Source organism: Mirounga leonina, unplaced genomic scaffold (genome assembly GCF_011800145.1).
Source record: "Mirounga leonina isolate KUSES-001 unplaced genomic scaffold, KU_Mleo_1.0 Mir_200, whole genome shotgun sequence".
Classification (NCBI taxonomy): domain Eukaryota; kingdom Metazoa; phylum Chordata; class Mammalia; order Carnivora; family Phocidae; genus Mirounga; species Mirounga leonina.
In genome coordinates this window covers 2646246-2663178 of record NW_023270503.1, presented here as the reverse complement: position 1 = coordinate 2663178, position 16933 = coordinate 2646246, and the positions used below count along the sequence as shown (strand labels likewise).

General features: G+C 42.5%; 1 protein-coding gene across 4 annotated transcripts in view; it reads left to right on the top strand.

Annotated features, from left to right (window-relative positions):
• Positions 1-8851: 8851 nt before the first annotated feature.
• The window catches only part of VPS53 (VPS53 subunit of GARP complex), a 141018-nt gene continuing 132936 nt past the window's right edge, over positions 8852-16933 (top strand). For all 4 annotated transcript variants that reach the window (XM_035027615.1, XM_035027614.1, XM_035027616.1 and 1 more), the window contains exons 1-2: positions 8852-9062; positions 11445-11525. In XM_035027615.1, the coding sequence (XP_034883506.1) occupies positions 8976-9062; positions 11445-11525 (168 nt within the window). In that variant the 5' untranslated portion in view covers positions 8852-8975. The remainder of the gene's footprint in view (positions 9063-11444; positions 11526-16933) is intronic.

Sequence of the window (16933 nt, the reverse complement as noted above, 5' to 3'; positions counted from 1 at the left end):
GAGCCCCCCCAAAAGGAATCAGTCCTACCAATACCTTGATTTCAGACATCTGGCCTCCGGAACTGAGAAAATTAATTTCTGTTGTCATAATGCACTCAGCCTTTGGTAATTTGTTACAGCAGTCCTAAAAAACTAATACAATGTCACACACCAAACACAAACATAAATTCCAGATATATAAAAGATTTTACGGGCGCCTGGGTGGCTCAGTTGGTTAAGCGACTGCCTTCGGCTCAGGTCATGATCCTGGAGTCCCGGGATCGAGTCCCGCGTCGGACTCCCTGCTCGGCAGGGAGTCTGCTTCTCCCTCTGACCCTCCCCCCTCTCATGTGCTCTCTCTCTCAAATAAATAAATAAAATCTTTAAAAAAAATAAAAATAAAAATAAAATAAAATAAAATAAAATAAAAGATTTTACATGAAAAGCAACATTATAGGGGCGCCTGGGTGGCTCAGTCATTAAGCGTCTGCCTTCGGCTCAGGTCATGATCCTAGGGTCCTGGGATCGAGCCCCACATTGGGCTCCCCGCTCTGCGGGAAGCCTGCTTCTCCCTCTCCCACTCCCCTTGCTTGTGTTCCCTCCCTTGCTGTCTCTCTCTCTGTCAAATAAATAAAATAAAATCATAAAAAAATATATAAATAAAAAAAAGAAAAGCAACATTATAGTTGTATTAGAAGTTTGAAAAATATTTTTATAATTCACAGGCTAGAGAAAGCCTTCCCAAACAAGGCATAAAACCCAGATGTCATATAGAAAAGGACAGATTTGTGTATGCTAAAAACAAAATTGTACATCAAAGGGCACTATTAGCAAGTTAAAGACAAGTAATAGTTTAGAAAAAAATTATTTGTAGTATATTAAAAAACTAAGGGTTAATATCCAGAATAGCCAAAGAAATCCTACAAATCTGGGGCACCTGGGTGGCTCAGTCGTTAAGCATCTGCCTTCGGCTCAGGTCATGATCCCAGCGTCCTGGGATCGAGCCCCACATTGGGCTCCTTGCTCAGAGGGTAGCCTGCTTCTTTCTCCCTCTCCTGGTCCCCCTGCTTGTGTTCCCTCTCTCGCTGTCTCTCTGTCAAATAAATAAATAAAATCTTTAAAAAAAAAAAAAGAAACACAAATGACCCAAGAGAATTATTCAAATAATAGAAACTGGAAATAAACAGAAGAAATACAAAAAGGCCAATAAAAGCTTTGTAAGTAAATATTTTAAAAACTGATAATATCTAGTGTACATAAAGATACAAGGCTATTTGGCACTTTTCTCAATGCTGGTAGAGGTATAAATATGTGGGGCGCCTGGGTGGCTCAGTCAGTTAAGTGTCTACCTTCATCTCAGGTCATGATCCCAGAGTCCTGGAATCAAACCCCACATCAGGCTCCCTGCTCAGTAGGGAGTCTGCTTCTCCCTCTCCTGCTCCCCCTGCTTGTGTTCTCTCTCTCTCTGTCAAATCAATAAACAAATATTTTAAAAAACCAGAAGTATAAATATGTATTACAAGGATATAATATTTTTTGCAATAGCAAAAAATTAGGAAAAATCTAAATAGTAAAAAAATAATAAAATATTTTATGGTATGGTCAAGCTATAGAATACTATATAGCCATTAAAAGGAGATAGACCAAAATACAGAGATTTCCAGAACATAGTGTTAAAGGGAAGAAAACAAATCACTGAACAGTAAGTACAGTGAGATATAACTTATAATTTAAAAAAAACTATAAATATGATTGGTACATATACTGCTATATAATCATGCAAAGAAAGGTTTGGAAAGAAAAAACACCAAACTGCAAACAGTTTGCTAACCTCTGGAGAGAGAAGTGTGTATGTGCATGTGTTGGTTTCATGTGTATATGCAGTAAGGCAAATTAAGAGTGACTTTTACATTTTCCTGTGTTGTATGAGTTTCTCTAATAAAAATGGTTATTTATTACACAAATATCAAAAAAAGGAAAATCATAATAAGCACCTAGAAAGTAATGGCTCTAATTATTAAACATGCTTGGCTTTCCATGGAACATCATTCAGTACATGCAAATATCTTGAAATACAGTTAGAAATTTGATGAAAACAAATTGTGCCCCCCAAAATACATGAAAGGTAATATTTTTAAAAACATGACATATGTATAACATGCTTTTGGGGGCATCATTTTTTTATTCTTTCTAAGATTTTATTTATTTTGACAGAGAAAGAGAGAGCACAAGCAGAGGGAGCAGGAAAGGGAGAAGTAGCCTCACTGCTGAGCAAGGGGCCCAATGTGGGTTCGATCCCAGGACCCCGGGATCATGACCTGAACTGAAGGCAGACACTTAACGGACTGAGCAACCCAGGTGCCCCAGGGTCATCATTTTTTTAAAGTGTTGAAGTGTCGTGTAAGCTCTTGGAAGACAATGGCTTTGATTCTTCAAAGATTTTTCCCCACTGTATATGTATATACACATATATATATCTTCTCATATATATACACACACACGTATACACATATATATGAGAAGATATTTAAGCTGAGTATAAAATACTATGCAAATGCACTTTATTGTATTAGTCCCTAAAACCATCCACTATCATTTAGTGTAGTGAATTATATCTGCCCATAAAATGCTAAAATGTTAAATTCTAAACCCAACAGAGACCCGTGTTTAGGCAAGGGCCGTGAGGGCAAAGGAAAAGACCAACTGAGAATAAGCGAAGTGAAGGTTTTCACAGGTAGTTGTAACTACGTGGCTGACATTAAGGAGAGAAAGCGAGTGTGGTATAAAAGATTTGGAGACTAATGATGGCCGCAGGAGCGGTCTCACAGAGTGACTCTCAATGGGGGACTGCGGTGGAGGAAGCCATCAGGAGCTTGAACAACATTATACTTAGGAAATAAAACTTTTTTTTTTTTTAGGAAATAAAACTTTTAACTGGTTTTCTGATGCAGACCTAAAATATAGCGGGGCAAAATATTCTTGGCTGGTGGAGAAGCGATATCAACTGTTATCAGTGATTGTGAAACTGGAGAATCTTATGTGTGGGATGGTTGTTAAAAAGATTTTTTGTTTAGCAGAAGGAGGCATGGGTTTAAAAAAGAAGTTTTTTTAAATTTTTTTTTTTTAAGTTTAAGAAATATTCAGTGGAATCCCCCTTCCCTTAAAATTGCATGCACAATGTGCAAATGTATATTTTTCTGGGGGAAAGGATCTACACAGAGTTCTTCATGTCCTCCAAGGGATCCAGACTCAAGAAAGATGAAAAGATACTGGACAATAAGGGTGTTAGATACAGTGAATTAATGGTAGCTACATTATAATGACTACTAGTTAGTTAATGTCAATTTTATAAAACAAGTGTTATTTTTGTTGTAAAGTTTAACACTTACACAAAGGGGTTTGTCATTTTGGCCTATATAATTATCACCTTTTTGAGAAGGTGTAGGAATTACTGACTGTGAACCCAATGTAGCCAATGTGGAAAGGTTCTAAAAACATTTGGGAGCTAGCTTGTATGCATGACTGAATGCCTGAGCTATGATCGTGGGAACAGGGGAGCTGCTGAAGCTAGCTGGAGATTATGATCTGCTTAGCAAGAATGGGCATGCACAGAGAACCAGAGTACCAATCAAAACAAAACTGGGTGTCCAGCCTATGGGAATGAGCAGAACACCTGAATGCCAATCAAGAACAAATGGTGGTGTCCAGGATATTCAAAAAATTGAGGATTGGTTGGCAAAAGACTGTATCATGTAAAGCCATGGACTAAAAATAGTCCTTAAAGGAGTGCCAAGAAAACATTTTTTGAACAAGATTTCTTGCAGAAATCAAACTAGATTCCTCCATTATAAGTTGCCGTGGGAACTTTGCCACCCATAGTGATAATAGGATCTGTGTGTGATCAGGTTTGAGAGTCCTAGGGGGCATTTTGGAAATTTGTAGGGAGTATTTTGGTTAGCACAATGTTGGGAAGGGGCTATGCTACTGGCTTAGTGGTAAGGATCAGGTAATTCAGACATCTTGCAGGGTTTTTTTTACAAGGAATTTCCCAAAAAGCTCAGGTGTTTAGGGGAAGGTCATTATGGAGGGGAAGCTTAAATGAAGACTGATACTGTCTTGATCTTATAAAATAACATACTCTGGACGATGTATACTTTATGTAGTACAGCTACTTCAAAAACAATGAAACCAGGGGCACCTGGGTGGCTCAGTTGGTTAAGCGACTGCCTTCGGCTCAGGTCATGATCCTGGAGTCCCGGGATCGAGTCCCGCATCGGGCTTCCTGCTCAGCGGGGGGTCTGCTTCTCCCTCTGACCCTCTTCCCTCTCATGCTGTCTCTCATTCTCTCTCTCAAATAAATAAATAAAATCATTAAAAAAAAAACAAAAACAAAAACAATGAAACCAGTTGCAAATACAACAGGGTATTGGAGACTCCTTTTAACCGAGTTAGAAAGAAATGCTAAATTGACAGGCACACGAAATTTAGAGATCTCACTGGATTTCATTAACAAAGGCTATTTTAAAACTAAAACTAATACTTCCATCCTATAGACTTAAATTTTTTTTGGCATAATGAGAAAAGTTATGAAAATTCTTTTGGGGATTACTGGTTTTTTCCATTTTATTTTCATGCTGTCCTCAGACATGTACCCCAAAAATCCCCTGTGGCCTATCCTCCTTTGCCAATCCACTCTTTTTCCATTGCCCATTAAAAGATAGGGTCTCCAAGTGTGTTTTTAAGTATTAGAGACTAAATTTATGTAAAGGTAGTATCTCAAGTGTGAAAATATGTTTTCTGTAATACTGTCATCAGCTATACCCCACCCCACTGCGTAACAAGAAAAAAAAATTTTTTTTAAAGCTCAGCTCATTTGTGAGAATATCACAAGCTCCTTATTTTCATATCCAAACTTCTCATATATGTAAACTTCCATATTTTATCTTAAGACCACATAATCTTTCCAGACTTCTTCCATTTCCCTCTTCTGCTTATCATTAATAAATCAGTCTAGCCTATTATTACTTCTCTTAATGCCCCTTTTCTTAGAGGGGGAGGGGGAGAGGAAGAGGGAGAATCCTTTTTTTTTTTTTAAGAGGTTAAGTAATTTTTTAAAAAGATTTAATTACTTATTTGACAGAGAGAGAGAGAGCGCACAAGCAGGGGGAGCGGGAGAGGGAGAAGAAGGCTGCCTGCTCAGCAGAACTTGATCCTAGAACCCTGGGATCATGACCTGAGCCAAAGGCAGACGTTTGACTGAGCCACCCAGGTGCCCAGGAGAGAGAGAATCCTAAGCAGACTCCACGCCCAGCACGGAGCCCAAAGCGGGACTTGATCCCACAACCCTGAGATCATGATCCGTGCTAAAATCAAGAGTCGGATGCTTAACCAACTGAGCCACCCAGGCGCCTTCTTTTTTTTTTTTTTCCAAAGATTTATTTATTTATTTATTTGAGACAGAATGAGAGACAGAGAACATGAGAGGGAGGAGGGTCAGAGGGAGAAGCAGACTCCCTGCCGAGCAGGGAGCCCGATGTGGGACTCGATCCTGGGACTCCAGGATCATGACCTGAGCCGAAGGCAGTCGCTTAACCAACCGAGCCCCCCAGGCGCCCCCCAGGCGCCTTCTTAATGCCTTTAAAACCTAGTGTCCAGGGGCGCCCGGGTGGCTCAGTCGTTAAGCGTCTGCCTTCGGCTCGGGTCATGGTCCCAGGGTCCTGGGATCGAGCCCCGCATAGGGCTCCCTGCTCGGCGGGAGGCCTGCTTCTCCCTCTCCCACTCCCCCTGCTTGTGTTCCCTCTCTCGCTGTGTCTCTCTCTGTCAAATAAATAAATAAAATCTTAAAAAACAAAAACAAAAAACAAACCTAGTGTCCACCTGTATCTCTGCTCATTTATCTTCCTACACTTTTTCTACTGTGCAACTCTCTTAAACTCAAGCTTATATTCATTACTAGTGTCTTATCTGCAAAGAGGGAGAAAGGAAATCAGAGTTGGGAGCTTTGGAATAGGGAAGCAGGGGGAATGCAATTGAGAGTTGACAATGGATGCACAAAAGGACAATCAGTGGAAATTGGACAGCATGAATTTGGACTGGAGATGGTCACCCTTGTTTCTTGACTGGCCACAATAATTCAAGCTGCTCAGAAGCAGAGAAAACAAAAATGAGAGGACTAGGGCTGATGGCAGGCAAGTTAAACTCGATCGTATCACTTCTCGGCTTACAATCCTTCAAAGGCTTCCCATTACTTAACATGACCTTCAGAAGCCTCAGTCATCTGGCACTGCGTATTTCTCTAGCCTCTTCTTGTACCATTCTCCCCTTGGCTTTCAAAGTCCCAACCCCCCTGGCCAATTCCTTCCATCCTAAAGGCTTTTGCACATACCATTCCTTTCATCTGTCACCTCCAATTCTTCCCATCCCCCACCCTTTGCTTCAGCTTAAAAATCACTTCCTCAGAGAAGACTTTCCTGACCCCCAAATCCAATCAGGGCACTCTATCAAAATAGTCTTTCGACATATGCTTTATTTGTCTCTCGTTAGACCTATCACAGTTATGTTCATTTGTATGAATACCCTTTTCAGACATGGAAATAGCTCTGTGGAGGCAAGCACTTGGTCTACTTTGTTGACTGCTAAATTCCCAGCACCTAGCCTAGTGCCTATCACCAGCAGGAACAGCAGGAATATTCGTTCACTCATTCAATATATTTATTGAGTTTACTGAATGAGTGAATGAATGTTCAGAAGAGTTAGCTATGGGACTTTAGACAAGTTTTTTATTGTAATTACATCTCCATTTTCTCATCTGCTAAATGGGGCAATGGTACTAATCTTTAACCTCAGGATTGCCGTGCGGATTAAGAGACAATGCCTGCCTACCATGGTGTCTGGCATTATTGTAGGGGCTAGGAAATGTTAGTTCTTATCATCATTAAAAATAAGCTCTATGAGCAACCAGAACTCTCATACAGCACTGGTAGGAGTGCAAAAATTATACAGCCACTTTGGAAAAACAGTTTACCAGTTTCTTACAGAGTTTAACACAGATTTTCCATACAATCCAGCAATCCCACTTCTAGGTATTTACCCAAATAAAATGAAAACTTTTGTTCACACAAAACCTGCTCACAAATGTTTATATCAGCTTTATTCATCACTGCCCCAAACTGGAAACAACCCAAATGTTCTTTAAACAAGGAATGGATAAATAAATTGTGGTATAGCCACACAGAATGTCACTCAGGAAGAAGGAATGAACTACTGATACATGCACAACATGGATGAAAGACAACAGCTTCATGCTAGGTGAAAGAAGCCAGACTCAAAAGGCGACATGTTACATCATTCCATTTATATGACGTTCTAAAAAAGCCAAACTGTAGGGACAGTAATCAGGTCAGTGGTTGCCAGGCAACGGGGTGGAGCAGGAAGGAATTTGTAGGAATGAACAGAACTGTCTTAGGACTTGATTGGGTGGTAGTGACATGACTATATGCATTTATCAAAACTCATGGCATTATAAGCTGAAAGGTCAATTTCATATGCCCTGATGTAAAAGATAAAGATCCAAAACAGGTGGATAAAATTACATTTTCCTTTTAAAAAAAAGTATTATAAAAGTACTACAGGCTATTTGTAGACATTTTGGGAAAATGGACAAAAAGGGTACATTCCATCACCCACAGAACAGTACTATTTCTTTTCTATCATTTTTATCCGTGCAAAATACACATAAACTGGGACCACACTGTACATTTTTGCTTTCTCAAATGTACATTTTACTTTCTGGTATATATTAAGCACATTTTTCCATGTCACTAAGTAACTTTCAAAACCATGATTTTATAGTCAATACTATTCTATTGTATAGCCCACTTATATTTTTAAGCCTTCCCTTATTGTTAGAAATTGCTTCCATGTTTTTATTACAAACAACTTCGATAAAATTAAAAAAAAGAAAAGCTGAGTGGGGCCAGGGACTCTTCCGTTTTGCAATTTCACAATGTTTAACTAGTAAAACAACTCCTCCTTGGCTGCCATCGCCTCATTGTTTTAAGTGTCTGGAGGAAAAGTGGTTCCACAGGGTAATCGGGCCTCTCTTTCCTTTGCGGTGCATAAGAGCTAGGCACCCTAATATTACCTGTATTACTAGCTTAAATTTGCATAGCGCTTTCTATCCTTGCAGCTTATGCAGGGCAGATGGAGTGATTTGCTCAAGAGCCCACAGCTTATCTATCAATCTTGGAATGGGACTTAGACTCCAGATACTGAGTCTCAGAAAGTAACCATTCCCCAGCGGCGGAGCACTGTCTAATCTGGCTCTGCACGCCCATCAGTGCCTCCCGCCCCAAGGAGAAGCTGCAGACACCCCCAGAAAACTCTGCCTCGAGGCTTGGCACATGGGGAACTTAACTGTCAAGTGGACGCTGTCCCTCCGACCAACTGTCCTTGGCAACATCGCCACTTACCAGCTGGGGTCATTTCTCCCCCCGGTGGCAGGGGGACACCTACTGCCACTGACCAAGGGGGCCCTGGGAGCTGTAGGATCGCCGGCTTCGCGGCCTGTGAGGGCTGTTGTCGGTCGGTCGCGACGTCGGGGCTTACCCTCACTTGGGGGTCCTGCCAGGGCGGCCAGGCCCTCCCCAACACCGGGGCCTTCAGTGGGGGGCGCGCCCTCGGCGAGGTGAAGCGGGACCCCATCATGTTAAGGAGAGCTGAGGGCAGGCAGGAGCCGCCGGACCACAGGGCTGCCCCGGGAGACTCCCGGAACGTGACCGGAACGCCTCCTCGGGGCGACCAGAGGTCAGTCCTCCGCTATCCCAGAGTGCCCCGGATCCCGGAAGTGCCCGGCTTTCCGGAAGTGCCCGGCTGGCTGACGGAGAAGGGGTTTGCCTGAACGCGGCCAGGAGAGGGTTGTGGTGCTGGAGCTTGGGTGACGGCTGGAGGAGCGACTCGGGGTTGAGGTGGGCTCCAGGAGAGAGCTGGGCGGCGGGATGATGGAAGAGGAGGAACTGGAGTTCGTAGAGGAGCTGGAAGCCGTGCTGCAGCTCACGCCTGACGTGCAGCTCGCCATCGAGCAGGTGAGCGTTCCGCCCCCTGAGGGGAGGAGAGCGGAGGATGGGGAAGTCTGGGGGTGGGGCCGGGAGGAAGCGCCTTTTGGACCGAGAGGTGGGAACTAGGCGCTGAAGGGAAAGGAAAGGGTTGGGGGGAGGTGGTGGTGGGAAGGGGTTTCTGAATCCAAGGGAGGGAGAGAGCCCTTTCTAGGCCTTGATTGTCTTTGGAGGGTAAGGCGTCCTGGTGGGTTTGGGCAAAGGAACCGTGAAAGCCCCTCGAAAGCATGAACCTGGAAGAAGGGAGTTCACGGACACCAACCTTCAGATTTGGGGGTTTATTTGCCAGGCTGGTGTGCCACCGCTCCCGATTCTCAATCTAGTCCTTTGTGAGGGATTCGGAATTGAGAGGAGGAGCAACTTTAATACCCGAAGCGGATCGCTGAGCAGAGGGGACAAGGTTGAAAAAGGACCCCTTTACTATGCTTAAGTGGTTGAGAATTCCTGCTATTGATTAGTTTGGATTAGACTGAAGAATATTCCCCGGAGGCCTTCTTCCCTTCAAGGACTCCTAGGTTGACTAAATTCTCTTTTCAAGTTTATTGAGTTTTGAAGAGTAGTGATATTAGAAATAGTCATCTGGACCCTTGTGCAGGGTATTGCTCTTGATAAAGGGAGAGGATTTCCCTTAAAGGAATTGGTGTAGGGGATAAGATTGAAGAAAGGAGGGTTATGCCACATTTAGGGACCACCGGGAAGTTTTTTGAAGGAAAGCCTTGCTACTGTTACTGCTAATAGTTAATATTTATTGAGCATTAACACTCTAGGTCTGTCATTGTACTAATTTATTTGTATTGTGCCATTTAGAGATTTTTGGATGTGTGTTTTTCTACCAGTGGTTGGATTACCCATACAAAGCACATTTGGTACATCCTGAGGATGCCAGACCGTTGGGCAAAGGTTTAGCTGTTCAGGCCACAGTTCCCCACCCACCCGCATCGGACAGAAGAAGACATGCATTTCATTTTCTCTTTGGACCTAGTGCGCTCTAATAGAAGAAACAAACAATGCAGTCAATTACCGTTTGGCAAGGATTTTAGAAGAGCACATTTTTGCTATTTCTTAATAAGACAGTTCTAGCATAAGTTTATGTAATAAGCAGACATAAGAAAAGAATTGGCTTTCAGAATGACTATTTTGAGCTGGTAAAATTCAGTGCTCGGGATCACGTGACTGCCTTTTTTTTTTTAAGATTTATTTATTTATTTATTTGTCAGAGAGAGAGAGAGAGAGAGAGAGCACAAGCAGGGGGAGCAGCGGACAGAGGGAGAAGCAGGCTCCCAGGAGCCTTGGGATCATGACCTGAGCCGAAAGCAGACGCCTAACTGCCTGAGCCACCCAGGCATCCCTCGACTGCTTTTATAATCTACCTTGTTATATATTTTTCAAGTTGTAGCTTTTGAAGGGAGTTATTTTTCAGAAGGCATTATTCTTTCTTCTATTAAAGAGATGGACAGTTCCCGAAGGCAAGCTCCATTTCCTGACACTGTCTGAAGCATAAAAATTGCTTTGATGCATAGTGAATTCTAATGCTGAGGCGTCCCAGAGACGTAGTGCATAAATCTTTTATCAAGGCTTCTTTAGTACAGTCATGTCATCAGCTCGTTTAATCTGATAATGGACAACGCCGGTTTATTTTTCCTTGTCCATGGGATTTTGTTGATATCTGTGGAACTTGCCACTCTTGCACATTCTGTTAGTTGCATCAAGATGTTAAAATTACAGGGGCGCCTGGGTGGCTCAGTCGTTAAGCGTCTGCCTTCGGCTCGGGTCATGATCCTGGGGTCCTGGGATCGAGCCCTGTGTCGGGCTCTCCGCTCCGCGGGAAACCTGCTTCTCCCTCTCCCACTCCCCCTGCTTGTGTTCCCTCTCTCGCTGTGTCTCTGTCAAATAAATAAATAAATAAATAAATAAATAAATAAATAAATAAATAAAATTACAGATGTTGGTGAAAATTAAAGATTTACTTTAACATATTTTACTGAGCAATTGTTGTGTGTTAGGCCTTATAAGGTGAAAAAAGATATGTTTTTTGCCTTCAAAGAATTTACCATCCAGTAGGAAGGAAAGAAATAATACATAAGGGGCGCCTGGGTGGCTCAATTGGTTAAGCGACTGCCTTGGGCTCAGGTCATGATCCTGGAGTCCCTGGATCGAGTCCCGCATCGGGCTCCCTGCTCGGCGGGGAGTCTGCTTCTCCCTCTGACCCTCCTCCCTCTCTTGCTCTCTGTCTCTCATTCTCTCTCTCTCAAATAAATAAATAAAATCTTTAAAAAAAAAAAAAAGAAAGAAATAACACATAAAACAAGACAGAAAGATGACAGTTATTTTTAATCCCCTGTCTTTGTTTAGGTGTTTCCAAGCCAGGATCCTCTAGATCGAGCAGATTTCAATGCTGTGGAGTATATCAATACCCTGTTCCCAACAGAACAAGTGAGTATAGAGTTTCCTTCATTTCAGTGGTTTCTGGCTCATCCTAAGTGTTATGATTGGTGTGTTATACTACACAATCTAAGGAGACTTGATAAACAAGTGAGAGTTAAATTCAGATCAAACCCCATTGTAACTGATTGGGAGTGGGAGGTAGCTTATACCAAATACTGTTGTGTGAGAGTGAAATTCTTTGTATTGTGAGCATATTATTAGAAGTTATACCTTTAGCTTATAAGAGTCCCCCCACATTTTCCATAGTATATTAGGAAGTAGGAAGGATTTTTAAAACTAATAGGGAAGAGTGGGAGTGAAGTGGACAGGATAACCCTAGAATCATAACGCTACTTTCACTCCTATTTTCAGACTTTATTTTTTACTTTGTTGTGTTGGGTGATTTGCCTATACAGATGAGTTTTTCTTACAAAATTGGTTTTTGGGTGTGTAGGTGAGAAGTAGATCAGAATTAGGAACAGCAGAGCTTGGGGCACCTGGGTGGCTCAGTCGGTTAAGCCTTCAACTCTTGATCTCAGGGTCCTGAGTTCAAGCCCCACTTTGGGCTTGTGGAGCCTGCTTTAAAAAAAAAAAAAAAAAAAAAAGCAGAGTTGGGAGGTCAGCAAGAGTTCTGCTTGTTTTTTCATTTATGAATTCAAAAAATGATCAGTGGGCACCTGTCAGGTATTATTAGTCACGGTGCTAGGCGCTGGAGACAGAAAGATGAATAACGGGGCGCCTGGGTGGCTCAGTCGGTTGGGTGGCTGCCTTCGGCTCAGGTCATGATCCCAGGGTCCTGGGATCGAGCCCCGCATCGGGCTCCTTGCTCAGCGGGCAGCCTGCTTCTCTCTCTGCCTCTGCCTGCCGCTCCCCCTGCTTGTGCTCTCTCTCTCACTGTCTCTCTCTCTATGTCAAATAAAAATAAATAAAATCTTTAAAAAAAAAAAAAGAAAAAGAAAGATGAATAACGCCCAGTCCATGCCCCCTTGAAGTGTACATGATCAAGGTTGGAGGGAGACACTGGTGAATCCTGGAAGAGAGGTATGCAATGGTTTAGTGAGGAATAGGGAACAGTTTTTCTTAAGAAAATCATAACCTCAGAGAGGAGGCAGCCCTTTTGCCAAATCTTAAAGGAGTCATTCCTTCACTTAGTCAGAGGCATTTATTAAGTGTCTACTAAGTGCCAGCACTGTTTAGAAACTGGAGAGAAATGGTAAACGTGATGGGCAAGTTCCTGTTCTCGTGGAGTCTAGTGTAAGGAAGAAGACAATAAACAGATCAACAAATACATATAAAAGAAATTATCAAGCGTGGTTGATGCTGTGGTAAAAAGCAGGCACAGCAATAGAACATGACAGCATGGGGCGGGGTGGGGGGTGCTTTTTTAGATGGGTGGTTAGGGGAGGCCTCCGTGAGGTACTTACCTATAAACCGAGACTTGATACCTGTGAAGGGGCCAGGCTTGTGGCAGTCTGGCAGAACAGTGTTCAAGGCAGAGTGAACCACTAGGTGAATCTTCCAGGATGACAGGGAAAGAAGGTCATTCTAAGCACAAGGCAAAGGCTCAGAGGTGAGAAACAAAGTGCGCTCAGGGAGCATGGCTTCCTAGGAGATGGGGCTGAAGGGGTTGGCAGAGCAAGAGCCCTGAAGGGACTCTGTTCTCTGGGCTTGCAGACTCCAGTTTTGTGGATACCACACACCTTGCAGTGAAATGTTTTTCACTGGGCTAAATTTTAAGCTTGTATACCCTCAAAATACTATGCACATATCCTAGTACCGATCTTAAATAAATTGGGTTTTAGTAGTGTTTGTCATATATATAATAAAGATAGAGGTTTTAATGTTTTCTCTTCACACTCTAATGGGCATTATCGCAAACCCCTTGGGGATGTGCACACCCTGCACTGGAGACTGTGACTCTAGGCAGTGGGTGTTCATTCAGGGACTCTTGTCAGAATCATGACTGGATCAGATCCACATTTTAAAAATTCCACCTGGCAGCAGTGCGGAGGATGAACCAGGGGACGGCAGAACTGGAAGGCAGGGAGACCAGTTAGCAGACTCCTGTGATGGATCACTTAAGAGGCAGACAGGAGAACCTGAGTGAACACTGGGATGGAGAGAGCAAGATCGGAAAGCTATTTAGGAGTCAGGAGTCAGAATTTGGTGGTTGAAAGGACGTAGAATCTAAAATTTCCTCACTTACTGAACAAAAAACACCTCCTCTGCCTAGTTCTCAAAGAAATTTGGGGCTAGAGGCTGAACAAGATAGATTTGGTCCTTACCAACATAGAGTTTCCAGTCTACCTTGATCGGTAATAATCACACCATGAACAGATTAATAACAGTAAGTTATTATGACTCTACAATGACTTGTTTGTATAATTATTATTACTTGTTGCTTGCTCTCAAAAGAGTCCTCAGTTCTGCTACAACTATAATAATAGTTAACATTTATTGGGCACACCAGACACCATTCTAAACATTTAATAGTAATATATTTACCACCTTGTTAACATGCTTGTTTTTTTGTTGTTGTTGTTTTGGGTTGTTGTTGTTTTTAAGATTTTATTTATTTGAGAGAGAGATCTCGAGCAGGGGGGATGGGTAGAGGGAGAAGCAGACTCCCCGCTGAGCAGGGAGCCCAACTTGGGATTTGATCCCAGGACCCCAGGATCATGACCCAAGCTGAAGGCAGACACTTAACCAACTGAGCCACCCAGGTACCCCCAATATGCTTGTTTTATGATGAGAACAAGGAAGAACAGAGAGAGAAAGAATGCTCAGCTTAAATGTGATAGCAATGCCATGAAGAAAGCATGCTGAGTACTATGAAAACGGAGCACCCACGGCCTTACATATTAAGTCTGAGCGATCCAGAAAGACTTCACTGAAGAAATGGCATTTCAGTTGCATGTGACTCACACCAAATGAAGGATTTTGAACTTTGATTTCTAGCCTGCCGACTGGGTGGATGTTGACACCTTTACCCTAAGTTGGGAGTAAGAAGAGTAGGCTTCGGTGGTAAATAGGGTAGGAGTAGGGTGTAAGAGTGAGCTAAGTTTTGAACATTTTTGGGCCATCCAGGTGGAAATATGTACTTGGATATTTGAGTCTGGAGCTCATAATCTCCGTAATTGTTAATATTTTGGCACATATTCTTCCAAACTTTTTCTAACAGACATGTTAATTTTTTCAAATGAGGTTGGAAAAATGGTATGATTCTCTGTGATTGTCTTTGAAGTTTCACAGATAGCCTTTAGAGCTCATTGTTTTCTGTGAAAGGAATTCTAGGAATTAGCTAGAGATAGAAATTTGGGAACAACTGGTATAAAGGCAGCAGTTTTGGCTGTGAAAATGTCATCTGCCCCACCCTATCAAGAAGGCTGACTCATCAAAACAAAAATAACTGTTAGATTTGGAAATTATACAGGAAACCACCAGGTTCTTACTTCTTCCTGGTTTGTTTTTGTATGTATTTGATTTTAAATAACTAAAGGTATAGGGCATGTCGGTGGCTCAGTCGGTTAAGTGTCTGCCTTTGACTCAGGTCATGATCCCGGGGTCCTGGGATCGAGCCCCGCGTTGGGCTCTCTGTTCAACAGGGAGCCTGCTTTTCCCTCTCCCTCTGCTCCTCCCCCTGCTTATGCTCTCTCTCTCCCTCTCTGTCAAATGAATAAATAAAATCTTTAAAAAATAAAAATAAATAAACTGAAGGTAGCACTAAACATTTGTTATAACACAGATTCAGTTATATGTCTTACCTAATTACGACTCCATGTATATGATAATATATAGTGAAGTGGTTTTTTTATTTTTTTAAAAGATTTTATTTATTTATTTGACAGAGAGCGAGAGAGCACAAGCAGGGGGAGCAGCAGACAGAGGGAGAGGAAGAAGCAGGCTCCCTGCTGAGCAAGGAGCCCCATGCGGGATGGAACTCAATCCCAGGATCCTGGGATCAGGATCTGAGCCAAAGGCAGATGCTTAACTGACTGAGCCACCCAGGAGCCCTGTAATGAAGTTTCTTAGCAAACTAAGAAAATTTATGACACAAGGTTATATTATTTTTCCAATCCTGGATTTATATTTAGCAGTTCATTTTCCAACCCAGATTCCCATGGACCTTAATAAAAAGGTAATAGAAAATAGTGGCATGATTTAGAATTTCTTTCACCTCTTGCTAGATCTTGGGCAAAACCCACCTATATCATGGACCTGCAGTGAATTCTTCTGAATCATGAGTTTAGAATATTTACAGTAGATGTCAGTATATATAGAATAAATTTAGTGTCACTCTAAGGAGGAGAAGGATGTGTATGTGGGTTCTATTGAGTAGCAGTTACTTGCAAGTCTGTGGTTGCCTGGAGGCAAGGAGATCCCTAGATGTTTCTAACTCGCTAGGTCCAAGTGGGAGGAACTCAGTTTTCTGTATTTAATAGGGCTCTCTGGTAGTTCTAAAGAGTAGCCAGGTTTGGTAGCAATGATCTGGAAAACTTTTCTAGTCTCCTAGTAGAAAACTGAAGATAATCATTTGTCATGTTTTCATTAGAGGTTTGATTAGGGGAATCTAGATAAAATCTATTAAAAAATGACTATGGGGCACCTGGGTGGCTCAGTTGGTTGGGCGACTGCCTTCAGCTCAGGTCATGATCCCAGGGTCCTGGGATCGAGTCCCGCATCGGGCTCCCTGCTCTGCAGGGAGCCTGCTTCTCCCTCTCCCACTCCCCCTGCTTGTGTTCCCTCTCGCGCTGTGTCTCTCTCTGTCAAATAAATAAATAAAATCTTTAAAAAATAAAAATAAAAAATGACTATGAAACTAATAAAACTAAGAACTTTGAAAGAAGAGTCATGTGGGGCGCCTGGGTGGCTCAGTTGGTTAAGCATCTGCCTTCGGCTCAGGCCATGATCCCAGGGTCCTGGGATCGAGCCCCGCATCGGGCTCCCTGCTCTGCGGGGAGCCTGCTTCTCCCTCTGCCTGCCGCTCCCCCTGCTTGTGTTCCTGCTCTCACTATGTCTCTCTCTGTCAAATAAATAAATAAATAAATAAATAAATAAAAGAAAGAAGAGTCATGTGAAGCTGTTTTTAATGACCCCCAAAATGCTCTGGGTCTATGTCGTTAAGTGAAAACAGTAAGATGCCAAATTGTTTATCATCCCAGTTTAATTTTTTTTTAAGCCACATATTTGCTTAGAAGGAACAGTAGAAAGCAATATACCAAAATGCTAATGGTGATTATTTTCTAATGGAGGTACAGTGGGGAGTTCTGTATTTTCTATAATCAGCAAGAATTGCTTTTAGATTCGGGAAAGACTTTCAGGGGCGCCTGGGTGGCTCAGTCAGTTAAGCGGCTGACTTTGGCCCAGGTCATGATCTCAGGGTCCTGGGATCAAGCCCCGCATCAGGTTCCTGCTCA